The sequence below is a fragment of the Prosopis cineraria genome, unplaced genomic scaffold (genome assembly GCF_029017545.1).
Source record: "Prosopis cineraria cultivar Desert tree isolate PC_DT_omini unplaced genomic scaffold, ASM2901754v1 PC3, whole genome shotgun sequence".
Classification (NCBI taxonomy): Eukaryota; Viridiplantae; Streptophyta; class Magnoliopsida; order Fabales; family Fabaceae; genus Prosopis; species Prosopis cineraria.
Genome location: NW_026555334.1, coordinates 7,982,248 through 7,998,028, shown reverse-complemented (window position 1 = coordinate 7,998,028; position 15,781 = coordinate 7,982,248). Strand labels below are relative to the sequence as shown.

Here is a 15,781-nt window from a genome sequence, read left to right as displayed (position 1 = left end):
GCATTAATTTTGTTTTATCATTCCCAACTCTTTTAATTTGATCTGCATTTAATAGTAGCTCTTAATTTGAAAGTGCACATAAGGACCATGGTATGATACTGATGATGTTAATTTTATTGACATTCTGTTAACTCCTTTGTTAATATGTACTTAATCTCTTGCTTTTATCAATTGCATTCTATTTAATCTAAATATACCATGAAGCATTTTTTTGGCTACCTTACCTTTTATTTTTAATTATACCTAGGCAATTTATTTATATGCCATGTTTTTATTGTGTTAGCAACAGAGTTATCGAGTTAATGTGGAATTAACTTCGTCAATGCCAGTTCATAACTGTTATATGTATTTTTAAAATTATAGAGATTAAAAGTTTTAAACGGAAATAATAAAATAAATATTGGAACTAAAAACGAAAAACAGTCAAAAGTACATAGATCTACAATTGTATTTCTTTTTATAAATAATAACCTTTGAAGTTTGGTCTTTGCAAATTAAAAAAAAAAGATTGTTTTAGGGGTATTTTTTTTTAGTATGTCACATTTTATTATATTATTCATTCATGTATTTTTTTTCGTTCTGTTGAATATCAAAGTATAGAATTTTTTTTTCTATCTAATGCTAAAGTAGAAACATGTGTTTTAGGAATGAGATTTGTGAATAATGCAGTTTATTATTCACTTTTTTTTATATCGATAATAGATATTTCAATAAAAATTAATTAACAATAAACTGAGTGTTTTAAAGTATAGTAATTATATGATTTAAGCAAAATTTAACAAATGTAAAAAAATAATAGTAATAATTAACATAATAAGAGAGTGCTATCCAAATGTGAGTAGATGTATAGATCACACGTTATGTTTTATGGGCATTGCTGTGGATCATGACACCGACCAAGATTACTGTCATTGAAGTTAATTATTACTACCATTATACCCACAGTTGTTTTAACTTTCTTTAATTAATTTTTACAGCATGAAGATGATGATGATCGCAAAACATCTTTAAAGATGTCAACTTATAATTTGCTATCAAATTAAAGGCACATAAAACATGCTAATTATTATCAAATGCAGTGTCTTATTACATAATAACTTTAAAAATATTATTGACGAGGCCCACCAACAAAACAACGATCTTTTTTGCCGCCTTTGATTTTTTTTTTTTAAAACAATGAGGGAAAAACAAATTAGTATGATGCTTTTAATAGTTGTTTTCAAAATCCTGTTTTACAAGTTAGGTATTGAAAATTAACAATACTAGTGAATGAAAATGTGTGCAGTAACTGATATAAATCTAGTTCCAGTGGACACGTCTGGAGAAATCTTTAACTGGACATTGACCAACAATAGCATGCTTCAACTCTGCCATGTCTCACGTTATTTCCCGTTGGACTTGTTCCACAACGACTTTGACTCACACGAACATGACCAGGGTGATTAATAAAGAGCCCAGAAACAAGCCTTGCATGATTATAAGTTAGCCCAGAAACAAGCCATACTTGCAAGGTGATAAGACATTGTCGTTTGGGGATCACTTTGTGTTAAGAAAGTAAGTAGAGATGTGTGTGATAGTGGCTTTGCTATTATGCTACGCTTCTATTACTAGTCAATCTGCTACCTTAATGAAAGCAGAGGAGAAACGTGCTCTGCTTCAAACCAAGTGGTGGAATACTAGTATTACTCCCTACAACGTCTCAGACCCTTGTTACTGGCATGACGAGATATCTTGCAATGATTTTGGAAGCGTTACTCAGATGTCTCCACTCCAAATCACTTCACAGCACCCTCGACTAGGAGATCTCAACTTGACAGCATTTTCTTATTTAGAAGAACTTGAGCTTTCAGGAATGGGTTTGACAGGTACCATATCAACTCAAATTGAAGCTCTTCAACATCTTAGACATTTGGGCTTGTCTTATAACAATCTTGCTGGTGAGTTATTTCGTATTCATACCAAACTCATTGAATTAGAAATATTGTATTTTTCTAGATATAAGCAAGAATCTTCTGCAACTTAATAAAATGTGATTTGATAGGTACCATTCCAATTCAAATAGAAGCTCTTCAAAATCTCACTCATTTGGACTTGTCTAATAATTGCCTTACTGGTGAGTTATTTTCTACTCTTCCAAACTTATCCAATTACAAAATTTGTATTTTCCTAGAAACAACCTAGAACCTGTACAACTTAATAAAATGTGATTTAATAAGTACTATTTCAATTCAAATAAAAGCTCTTCCACATCTGAACTATCTAAACTTGTCTTACAACAATATTACAAGTAACTTGTCTTAACTATGGAAGTGTTGTTAAGATGTATCGACCTAGAATCACATCACAACACCCTCGGCTAGCAGATCTCAACCTGGCTGCATTTCCTGACCTACAAAATCTGATACTTTCTAGAATTTTATAAAATTTTAAAAAAGGTATAGTACTGAAGAATTGTTTTAAAAGATTAAAATATTTAGCACATGTTTAGTAAGGGAAAAAAAACTTATAATATCGATCAAAGGCTTCTTTTTTGTGTTTTTTGTATAATGTTGTAATTCCTCTTGCTCTTACTTTTAATTTCAAAGTTTGAGTTTCATTCAAATTAATAGTAGGACCATTTTCAAACTATATGATATAAACAAATAAAATATAATTATAAAAAATTGACGCCATAGAAACTAACCACAATAACAAAGGGGGAAAAAAAAACATAAACAAGCTTTTGGTTGTAATAGGAGAAACTCCTTCTGCCAAAGTTCTGGTAAACTCCTTCATTCAAATAGTTATAATAGTGGCCAACTTTCTACACTCATTTGATCACATGGTATCTAAGCATATCCCTCTAAAAATATAGATTTAGATTCAGTAACTGTATTTAGTATGATCATTGAGTGTCTATACTATTTGAGCCATTAAAATCCATATCAATAGTTCAGATAAACTCAATTATTCATTAATTTTAAATGAAGTATGAATTTAAAACTATTAATTTAAATTTTAATGATTTAGATGACACAAACATTTAGTACAATCATCAAATTTAAATTCAAATCTAACTTGGATATTTTTGGATATTTTTGTTTCGGCTAGTGAGGTTAAGGAGTAGGAAGTGTTTTGGCTTAGGAGGACTTGGATGCCTTGATTGAGAGATTTTTCGGAGCTCTCACTGCCGTGTGATTGGTGGGCACATTTTGTGATCCTCAGTGCTATTAGTTCAAAGACAGAAAACTTGAACTTAGACTCTTAATTTAAAGTCTTTCCCTTTCGCTAGTAAAATTTATAATCTGTCAGTGTAAGAGATCATAAAACAGAAAAATATAAAAGTACCTCTTGTACTTTTATTCTGCATTTTGTTTTAGTATCTAAGTTTATTTTATTATTCTCATTCTTTTAGTTTGATCCATATTTGATAATAACTCTTATTTTAAAAATGCATAAAAGGACCATAATATTATATTGATGAAGTTAATTTTATTGACATGTATTTAATTCTGTTAACACCTTTGTTGACATATACTTAATCTCTTGCTTTCGTCCATCACATCGTATTTAATCTAAATGTACAATGAAGCTTTTTTTGGCCCCCTTGCCTTTTATTTTTAATTATACCTAGTCAATTTATTTCTATGCTGACATATTTTTATCGTTTTAGCGAAGGAGTTAGAGTTATAGTGAAATTAACTCCATCAATGCTAGCTCATAACAGTTATATGCATTTTTAAAATTGTAGAAATTAAAAGTTTTAGATGGATCAAACTAAAGGGATTAAAAATAATAAAATACTTATAGGGACTAAAAATCCATATGTGTGGGTCATTGTATATATCACTCATTTGTTATAAACTCATGATTATTATTCAATTTACGTTATGTTTATGGGCATTGCTGGGGAGCAAGACACCTACGAAGATCACTGACATTGAAGTTAATTACTATTATGGTCACACTTGTTTTACTTTTTATAATTAATTTTTACATAGCATTAAGAGAAGAAGATGATGATGATGACAAAACGTCTTTAAAGATGTCAACTAAAAAGTTACTTGGATAAAAAAGGTCACTATATCATATAAAAAAATTAAAGCAAATGTAAACTTATATGATATTTGGTTATTTGCCATCAAATTAAAGGCACAGAACACACAAACTGACCATTGTCAAACGCAGTGTCTTATCATATAATAACTTCAAAGAAATTATTATTGACGAGGCCCATCAACAAAAGGATGATCTTTTCCCTTTTTTGATTTTTAAAAACAAGGAGGGAAAAAACAAATTAGTATGATTCTTTTAACAGCTGTTTTTAAAATCAGATTTAACAAGTTAGGTATTGACAGTTAACGCTAATGGTCAAAGAAAGTGTCTGTATAGCACAAATCCAATTCCAGGAACATGTCTGGAAAAGTCTTTAATAGGGCATAGACCATAATAGCACACTTCAACTCTGCCCATCTCTCACGTTATTTCCTATTAGACTTGCTCCCAACGACTTTGACGCTCATGAACCAGAGTGCTTAATAAAGAGCCCAGAAACAAGCCTTGCGAGGTTATAAGTTACTTAATTTGGGGATCACTTTGTGTCGAGAAAGTAAGTAAAGATGGGTTTGATAGTGGCTTAACATGTCTGGACAAGTCTCTAGTAGGACAGAGACCATAACAGTGAAAATGATATACCTTTGAATCTTGGTTTGAATCTTCAGAGGCATGAAATTATATTTAATGCCTGAATAAATTTTTGGTCATTAATCTATGGCCATGACTTCATTAACAAGAAATTACTACCTCATCTTTCACAGTATACTAATAACTACTTTTAGTTTATTCAAAATATTTTAATTAAACAGTGTTTTTATTATTAGAAATGTTTTAATCCTTCGAATTATGTCCTCAGTGCAGAATTTTGGTGGTTTTTAAGCAGTTTTTAAAGACTTTTATGGAATATGGTAAACATTTTGGTCAACGTCTAAATACGTGTGTCAAATTTTTTGATCAACTAAATACCTGTGTCAAATTAAATGACTTCATTTTTTGAATCAGAAACAGGGCAATGCCCAACTTATTTTATTCAACTAGAAATTAGAAACTTTAAATTTTATAATTTAAACACAATTGAGAAATAATTTGAAAAGTTGATGGTCGGTGATGCACATGTTCGTCAACGTCAAAGTCATTGGAGCCAGTCCAAAGGTAAATAGAGGACATAATCATTGAGAAAGAACTTATTGAGGTATTAATGAAAATTACCCAGCTCTCAATGAAGTGTCACTATTATAAACTAGTACTATTCCATTCCACTGGAGTCTGAACATGTCTGGACAAGTCTGTCGTAGGACATGGACCCTAATGATAGACCTTTGAATCTTTAGAGGCAGGTAATTTATTAATGCCTCAACAATTTCGTGGTCATTAACCTATGGTCGTGACTTGCGATGAAATTACCCCATTCTTGGTCATCTATGCTCCAACCGTCCACCGACTTTGATGCTGACCGGAGTGATTACAAAAAGAGCGCACCGAGTAAACAATACTTGCAAGGTGATAATTAAGCTGTTGTCATTTGGGAATCACTTTGTGTTGAGAAAGTAAGTAGAGATCGATATGACATTGGCTTTACTATTATGCTATGCTTCTATTACTAGTGCATCTGCTATCTCAATGTAAGTGGAGGAGAAACTCGCTCTCAAGTAGCAGATCTCAACTTAACTGCATTTTCTTATCTAGAAAATCTTGTCCTTTTTAGAATGAGTTTGACAAGTATCATAACAATTTAAATTGGAGCTCTTCAACATCTTAGTTATTTAAGGTTGTCTTATAATAACATTACTAGTGAGTTATCTCCTACTTACACTAAACATATTGAATTAAAAATGTTGTATTTTTTAAGAAACAAGCAAAAATCTTCTGCAACTTAAAAACATGTTATTTGATATATACCATTCCAATTCAAATAAGAGCTCTTTAAAATCTCACTTATTTGGACTTGTCTAATATAACCACTTTACTGGTGAGTTATCTCCTAATATTACCAAACACATTAATTAGAAAGATATTTTTCTAGAAACAACCTAAAATCTCTACAACTTGACAAAATGTGAATTAACAGGTACAATTCCATCTTGAATAGGAACTCTTCAATATCTCGACTATTTGGACTTTTCTCACAACAACCTCACTGGTGAGTTATCTCCTACTCATACCAAACACATTGAATTAGAAATGTTGTATTTTTTAAGAAACAAGCAAGAATCTTCTGCAACTTAATTAAGTAATAGAAATAATTAACATAATAAGAGAGTGATATCCATATGTGCACATCACATACGTTATGTTTATGGGCATTGCTAGGGAGCATGACACCGACCAAGATCAATGACATTGAAATTAATTATTATTATTATTATTATAGTCACAGTTGTTTTACCGTTTTTAATGAATTTTTACAGCATGATGATGACGACGAAACATCTTTAAATTAAAGATGTCAACTAAAAGGTTAATTGGACAAAAAAAAAGTAACTATATCATATAAAAAAAGTAAAGCAAAATGTAAACTTATAATTTGCTATCAAATTAAAGGCACAGAAAACATGCTCATTCTTGTCAAATGCAGTGTCTTATTATATAATAACGTTAAAGATATTATTATTGACGAAGCCCATTAACAAAACAATGATCTTTTCCCACATTTGATTTTTAAAAACAATGAGGGAAAAACTAAAATAGTGTCATGCTTTTAATAATTGTTTTCAAAATCCTGTTTTACAAGTATTGAAGTTAACGCTAAGGTCAATGAAAGTGTGTGTAGTATAATTCCAGTTCCAGTAAACACGTTTGAAAAAGTCTTTAAAAGGACATAGACCAATAACAACAGTATACTTAATTCAACTCTGCCCATCTCTCACGTTATTTCCCATTGGACTTGCTCCAACGACTTTGACTCTCACGAACATGGCCAGAGTGATTAATAAAGAGCGCAGTTCATAAGCAATACTTGCAAGGTGATTAGGTGTTGTCATTTGGGGATCACTTAGTTTTGTGCTGAGAAAGTAAGTAAAGATAGGTGTGATAGTGGCATTACTATTATGCTACGCTTCTATTACTAGTGCATCTGCTACCTTGATGAAAGCAGAGGAGAAACTTGCTCTGCTACAAACCAAGTGGTGGATTACTACTAGTATTACTCCCTACATCTTAGACCCTTGTGATTGGGAAGAGATATCTAGTAACAAGTTTGGAAGTGTTACTTCGACATCTCCACCCCAAATCAATTCACAGCACCCTCGACTAGCAAATCTCAACTTGACAACATTTTTTTATCCAGAAAAACTTAAGCTTTTAGGAATGGGTTTGACAGGTATCATACCAATTCAAATTGGAGCTCTTCAACATCTTTATTATTTGAACTTGTCTCATAATAATCTTACTGATGAGTTACCTTCTACTCATACCAAACTCATTGAATTGGAAATGTTATAATTTTTTAGAAATAATATAAAACCTTTGCAACTTAATAAAATGTGAATTAACAGGTACAATTCCATTTCAAATAGGAGCTCTTCATAATCTCTACTATTTGGATTTTTCTTATAATAACCTCACTGGTGAGTTATTTACTATTCATACCAAAACTCATTAAATTATAAAGGTTGTATTTGATGACAAATAATATAGAACATTTGCGGCAACTCAATTCAATGGGTTTGACAGGTAGCATTCCAACTCAAATGGAAGCTCTTGAGTATCTCAGCTATGTAAACTTGTCTTTTACCAATATTACAAGTGAGTTATTATCCATCCTTGCTTGTAAAACTCAAAAAAATATTATTAAAATATTTAGCATACTTTTAGTATGAAAAAGAACTTAAAATATTGATCAAAGTCTTGTTACTTTAAATTTTAATTTTAAAATTTGAGTTTCCTTCGAATAAAGAATAGTCATTCTCAAACTTTATGATATGAACAAATGAAATATAATTATTAAAAACTTGACGCCTTATAAAATAACCACAATATTTTTTTAAAAAAAAAAGTTGTTGGTTGTAATAGGAGAAACTCCTTCAGCTAAAGTTTCAAAGTGATGAAAAGCTTTTGTTCTTTGAATAGCTGTAATAATGGCTAACCTTCCTACGCTTACCATTTGATCATTTCAATTAACTATTACCTGGTTCACCAAATAATACTATTGCCACAGCAAATGAGAAAAATGCACTACTTCATAGCAAATGGTGGAACATCAGTGATAGTGGCTCCAATTACCATTGTGATTGGGATGGCATATATTGCGATCCCTTCGGAAGAGTTATCAGGATAATTAACAAACAAAGAATCCATTCACAGCAATCTCGGAGGCTAACAGATCTCAACTTCACTGCATTTCAAAGTCTAACATATTTGAATCTTAATGGAATGGGGCTCACAGGTACTTCTCCATCTCAGTCTTCATTTATCTCATGAATTTGGACTTGCAAGTCCTACAATAATCTCACTTACCATAGATTTTCTCAATTTGAATAGAAATGATCTAGCTGGTTGAAACCATTCATTCAGCTTTGGGTTTTAAATATGACAGTAGTTCTCAAAATCTTATGCCTAATGCACAATTATATTCATTGCAGGTTATATCCCTTCTTCAATTTTTAATTTTCCAAATTTAGAAGAGTTTGATGTTTCTCAAAATCAAATAACTGGTGGCATACCAAAAGAGCTTGGATTAAATTCTCTTTCTCGTCTAAATATCTCCCACAATAAACCAAGTGGAAACGTGCCTTACCTTAATAACCGTTTCCATTTTCAAGGTGATTTTAGTCACAATAAAATCAGTGAAAAATTACCATCTGATACATGCAGTTTCCCATCAATATGTAGCATTGATTTGTGTTATAATAATATCTCTAGTATTGTACCAAGAGAACTTGGTATAAGTTGAGTTGCACCAACTTATCATACAATATTCTGAGTGGCTATGTTCCCAAAGAAGTTTATATCATAACTTATCAAAAAGACGGAAGACGCTTAAATATTGACAAAGATCATTAATAACATTGTGATCTCTTTATTCTTTGATTTTTCAATACAATAAGGAAAAAACTAAAATATCTATTACTGTCATTTTTAAAATCCTATTTCACAAATCTAACAAGTGAAAGGCTCAAAATAAACTTGATGATTTTCTTCGTGGAAGAATCATCCTTGAGAAACTAGTTACCATATTCTTTATCTTCTAATGTATTTTTCCCTCAACTTTTTTCTTCCTTGTTTTGAAGGCTTTCATCATTTTCGACATTCAATTTTGTCAGAAGTCACTGCCTTATATTGATTATAAGATCACTGTTACTTCATTGAAGTTTCTGGATAGCATACCATGACATTTTAGATCTATACTTTAAGAAAGACTTTAGTAAATGATTGAGATAATTTTATTGTTTCTAATATTGGACCTCTAAACTTATATATGTGAATTTTAAGAGCCAATAAAAATATGACAAAATAACCATTTTGTCTACCTTATCATCTTTGCAACTTGTGCATATGATCCCATCTCCCACGTCAAAAAATGAGAATGACTATTATATAAAAGTCAGTCTTCCTCGTTTATCTAGCGTCAAAGATAGGGCATCGATGGACCGTTAATTTGTTTTGGCATTTTATGGGTATTATGTATGGCCGTGATGATTTGGAAGAAATTATATCATTTGCCACCCATCTTTAACGTTATTAAAATTGTAAGAAAGCTACTAAAATTATAGAAATAAAATTAAAAAAAATCAATAAATATTCTGAGTAGATATTTTACAAATAAAAATATTTTTTATTTTTGGAAGTTACCTTTACACCCTCCGTCCCAAATATTTTATTATTTTAAAATGTAAGATAATTTGATATAAATAAAGTTTTATTAATGATGATTTTTCAATATTATGTTTTAAATAGTTGGAGAATTGAAATGATTGTAGTATAATAATTAAATGTATAGATTTAAAGTTATATTTAAATGAAGACATTTTTAAAAATTTATATTTTTATTTTAAAAAAAAGTTTATAAAGTATTATTATTAAACTTTATTGATGTGCATATCCATAGTTTAAAACATCTTAACCCAAGGGCTAGCCTTTTTTTTAAAAAAAAAAATCCAGGTCCAGTTGTTGCTCGCTCTGACTTATATTTTACAAGATTCTAAATTCAAATTGAACGTCCCAATATCCCATATCAATTCAATCTACTTGTATCTATTTAGAGATGTCGTTGCTTCACTCATTTAGGGATCACTTAGTGTTAAGAAAGTAATTAAGTAAAGATGGGATCATGGGAGTGATAGTGGCACTACTGTTATGCTATGCTGCTATTACTGGTGCTTCTTCTGTCATGGTAGCAGAGGAGAAACGTGCTCTGCATCAGACCAACTGGTTGCATATCACCGACCTGTCAAGCCTTTGTGAGTGGGATCAGTTTTCTTGCAACAAGTTTGGAAGCGTTCTTGAGATGGAACCAATGATGATTTTTAGTCCACAACACAATACTTTTTGCTAGCATATCTCAACCTAACTGCATCTCCCCATCTAGAATATCAGTTGTTCTCTAGAATTGGTTTGATAGGTATCATCCCAATTCAAATAGAAACTCTTTAAAATCTTATTCATTTGGATTTATTTTATGATAATCTTACTGGTAAGTTATCTACTATTCTTATAAAACTCATTGAATTAAAAAGGTTGTATTGGCCTAGAAACAACATAAAACCAATTAAAGTTTTTGATACAAAAACCAATTAAACTTTATATATTGTGATTTGACAGGTATTATTCCATCTCAAATAGAAACTCTTCAAAATCTCATTTGTTTGGACTTGTCTCATAACAATCTTAACGGTGAGTTATCTACTGCTCTTATAAAACTCATTGAATTAGAAAGATTGTAGTGATCTAGAAACAAGTTAGAGTTTGAAACTTAATATAATATGGTTTGACAGTACTATTCTATCTCAAATAGGAGCTCTTCAAAATCTTATTTATTTAGACTTGTCTCATAATAGCTTTGTGGGTGAATTACCTTGTAACCTCACCTAATTTGTATTTGATCTGAATAACTTGGAAGATTTCAAACTAAAAACAATGGGTTTTACAGGTACTGTTCCAATTCAGTTGGGAGATTATCTTCAACATCTTAATTATCTCAACTTGTCTGGTAACAAAATTACATGTGAGTTACTTTCCATCCTTATCAAACTATAAAATTAAATAAAAAAAGAATATATTGAATACATGTTTTAAAGGATTAAAATAGTTAACATACTTTTAGTTAAAAAAACGTATAAAATCAATCAAAGGCTTTTTTTTATATATATTTTATAATGCGCAATTCCTCGCACTCTTACTTCTAATTTCAATGTTTGTGTTTAATTCAAATAAAAAATACTCCCTTTAGACCATAATATAAACCATTGTTAACTAATTTGTGTTTTTTTTTTCAAAAAAGTTAGTTAAAATCTTGACTTTCTAAAAATTTTCACATTTTTTCAATTATACCCTTAAGTGTAATAAATATAAAATTTGACTAATTCAAAATATTCTCATTAATTACTCAATAAATAAGGCAGTAATTGAATATATAGATATATAACACCTATTCAACACATTATACTTTGGACCAAACGAGACTTTTAGAAAACATCTTATATTTTGATCTAGAGGGAGTAGTCATTTTCAAACTTTGATGATATGAACAAATCAAATATAAAAATAAATAATAGACCGCCCAATAAAATAACCACGAGAAAACATCAACAAGCTTTTGGTTGTAATGGGAGAAACTCCTTCAGCGAAAGTTTCGAAGTGATCATATGGTACGCTTTTGTAATTTAAATAATATAATAATGGCCAACTTTCCAATATAAAAAAGACTATACACTCGTTTAATAATCACTTCAACTAACTATTATAATGTGATGCCATTAATTATTTTGTTCACCAATGCTGATGCTACAGGGGAGACAGTAGAGAATCAAAAGCGCGCACTACTTCAGAGCAAATGGTGGAATATTAGCGATAGTGGATCCAACTACCACTACTGTGACTGGGATGGCATATCCTGTGACAACTTTGAAAATGTTGTTAAAATTAACCAACCAAGAATCCATTTAGAGCGGCCTCGGCTGACAGATCTCAACTTCACTGCATTTCAAGAACTAGAATATTTGATTCTTCGTGGAATGGGGCTAAAAGGTACAATCAACACCTCAAATAGAATCACATTTCAACTGTCTGAATTTTTCTTACAACAACCATACTGTATGTTACCTTGATTCTTGCAACTCTTTAAAGTAAGGTTATACTTACATAGACACAATTTAGATCTTTTAATGTGCACTTTACCTAATAAAATAGACTTGACAGGTATTGTTCCGTCTCAAATAGAAGTTCTTCAAAATCTCATCTATTTGGACTTATCTCATAACAACCTTACTGGTGAGTTACCTAGCTCTCTCACTAATTTGATTTGTATTTGATTTGCAACTCAAAGTAATTGATCGGTTTCACAAGTAGCTTTCCAACTCAGATAAATAGGTACTATTCAAAAATCTCACTCAAATTGATTTGTCTTATCACAACTTCACCAGTGACTTACCTTTCAGTTTTACTAACCTCGCTTAATTTGTATTTGGTCATCAATATAGCCTAGAATGTTTACAACTTAAATCAATGGGTTGCAGGTAACATTTCAACTCAGATAGAAGCTCTTCAACATCTTCGCTATCTAAACTTGTCTGATAACAATATTAAAAGTGAGTTACTTTCTATCATTACCAAACGATAAATTAAAGGAAAAAGGTATATTGAAGACATGTTTTAAAGGATTAAAATATTTTGCATATTTTTAGCATGTGATGTCATATTTGAATCTTCATGGAATGGGGTCAACAGTTACTTCTCCATCTCAAATTTGAGCTATTCGTTATCTCATGCATTTGAACTTGTATGTCTTACAATAATTTCACTTACCATCCCCCTCCAACCTTACATAGAATTGCTCAATTTGAATAGAAACAATCTAGTTGGAGCCATTCCTTCAGCTTTGGATTTTATGTCAAATCTCAAGTCTCAAAATCTTATATTTATGCACACATTTATTCACTATGCAGGTTATCTCCCTTCTTCAATTTTCAATCTGACAAACTTAGAAGAGCTTGATGTTTCTCAAAATCAAATAATTGGTGGTATACCAAAAGAGTTTGGAAATTTCCATTCTCTTACTGTTAATCTCTCCCACAATAAGCTAACAGGAAACGTTCCTTACCTTAGGAACTATCTCGATTTTCAAGTTGATTTGAGTCACAACAAAATTAATGGAGAATTACCATCAAACATATGCACTTCCCCATCAAAATGTAGCATTGATTTGAGCTACAATAATGTCCATGGTATTATACCAATAGAACTTCGTATGTTGAAATACATCAACTTATCATACAATATTTTGAGTGGATATGTTCCGAGAGAAGTTTATAGCTCTTTTCCTCCAGATGTTTTTATTGGCAATAAAGAATTACTTGGTTTAGAAAAGATCCATGATTCTTCCAAATTTCTGAAGATCATTATTCCTTTGACAATATTTATTTCCATCATATTATTTGTGGGTTTGGTCTTCATTATATCATTAAAAAAGAATGGGGAATCCAAGATTGAGAGGAGAGAAACAAAAAAAGGAGATTTGTTTTCCATATGGAATTTTGATGGTAAAATTGCATATGAAGATATCATTGAAGCAACAAAGGACTTTGACATTAGATATTGTATTGGAACTGGTGCCTATGGAAGTGTTTACAGGACAGAACTTCCAAGTGGCAAGATTGTAGCTGTGAAAAAACTTCATGGGAGAGAATATGAAAACCCAACATTTTCAAAGAGTTTTCACAATGAAGTGAAAATGCTAATTGAAATTCGACATCGCAGTATTGTAAAGCTTCATGGCTTTTGTTTGCATAATCAATGCATGTTTCTCATCTATGAATACATGGAAAGTGGAAGCCTTTTGTATGTTTTGAACCATGATGATGAAGCTAAAGAGTTGGATTGGAGCAAGAGAGTGAATGCCATAAAGCGGATAGCAAATGCCTTGTTTTACATGCATCATGATTGTGCTCCCCCAATTATCCATCGAGACATAACAAGTAGTAATATACTGTTGAACTCAAAGATGGAGGCTTTTATATCTGACTTTGGCACAGCAAGAATCATTGATCCAAATTCATCAAATCAAACTCTTTTAGTTGGTACATATGGTTATGTTGCTCCAGGTTAGCTTTTCTTATTCCACTACTTCTCTTATTATGCTGTGTTTTATTTTTAAAATTACTTACCCTGAGAAGGAAAATAATACATAATTTCTTTAATTTTGATCCATTACAGAGCTTGCGTACACCTTAGTTGTGACCGAAAAATGTGATGTGTATAGTTTTGGAGTGGTGACATTGGAAACAATCATCGGTAAACATCCTGGAGATTTAATATCATCTATGTCAAAGGCCTGCACTAAAAGCATTTTGTTAAAAGATGTTGTGGACACACGTCTCCCACTACCATTAAGACAAGATGCAAGAGATGTGATTCTTTTGGTCACAATAGCAATAGCATGCTTGAATCCATCTCCCAAATCTCGACCAACAATGCAGCAAGTGACTCAAAGGCTATTGTTGCCCAAGCTGGAGTCATTCACTATTCCTTTCAATGATATCTCAATTCAACATATAGTGAATCAAGATATACAAATTATCTAGTCTTGTGAAAGGCTAGGGCATTTGGCTCTCTATTTGCTTGGTACCTTCAATTAAACTTTTACGGACTAGCCTTGAAGTCTAGAATTGAAGTATGCTTGTGTTTAATTTCTTGTAGCTGATATTTCTCTATAAACCAAAAACTCAACCCTTTTGAGGTTTCGCCAAACCATCCCTCGTGTACATGTCCACATTCCCTCATCCCCAAAAAAACTTATGTGTAGTGCTTTTGTGTATATTTGTTGATAGGAAACTGAGATTACAAAGCATATATGGTAATTAAAGAAATATTATAAATACACACACACATAACAAAACATAAATATTTCAATATATTCATATGTAATTGTAAAGTTTTGCTGATCGATTTTTCATGGCATAAAATAATCAATTATTGCTTGTGGTAAACTTTTATTCAATTTTCTTCACAATATAAATTTTCATTAAATAAGTAAAAAATTCATATTCCACCTTGTTGTGATCGGAGCGTATGTCTTTATAATTTTTATAGTTGAAAAAGTTATTAAAAATATTTACTGTGTTTTTTTTTCAAATATCATTTTATGCTTAAATTTTGTTACTACCAAAATACAAACAAATATATTTTGAGGGGCTAAAAATATATAATTACTTCATTTTTCAGAAATAAAATAAAATAAAATAAAAGCTCCCCTGATCCCTTCTCCCCCCGTATTCGCCATTGTGCCCATTGGGGTCATCTTTAATTAAATTAATTGAAATCAGTTATTATAAAATTGAGTATTTTCTTGCATAGGAATTTACTTTTTTTATTTAAATTTTGTTATACACATATAATAATCTTAGTTACAAATCATTGTAAATGACCTGAGACATGCATGTGTTATTTCCAATTTAAAAATTTACAAATCATTTTTCACCAATATTTTTTGAGATCTAAAAGATTGATGTCCTCTCCCTCACTTTTTTCTTATAAAAATATCTAGCATCCAAAATTTGGATCCCCTGCACCTGCAATAAGTTTTGCATGTGGT

At 30.9% G+C, this 15,781-nt stretch overlaps 1 protein-coding gene across 1 annotated transcript; it reads left to right on the top strand.

Moving 5' to 3' along the window:
• Positions 1-1,564: 1,564 nt before the first annotated feature.
• LOC129305349 (MDIS1-interacting receptor like kinase 2-like) lies at positions 1,565-14,771 on the top strand. The gene is made up of 6 exons (XM_054945401.1): positions 1,565-1,937; positions 2,042-2,113; positions 11,983-12,219; positions 12,708-12,779; positions 13,137-14,291; positions 14,404-14,771. The coding sequence occupies exons 1-6, from the start codon at positions 1,565-1,567 to the stop codon at positions 14,769-14,771; spliced, it is 2,277 nt and encodes a 758-aa protein (XP_054801376.1).
• Positions 14,772-15,781: the final 1,010 nt, after the last annotated feature.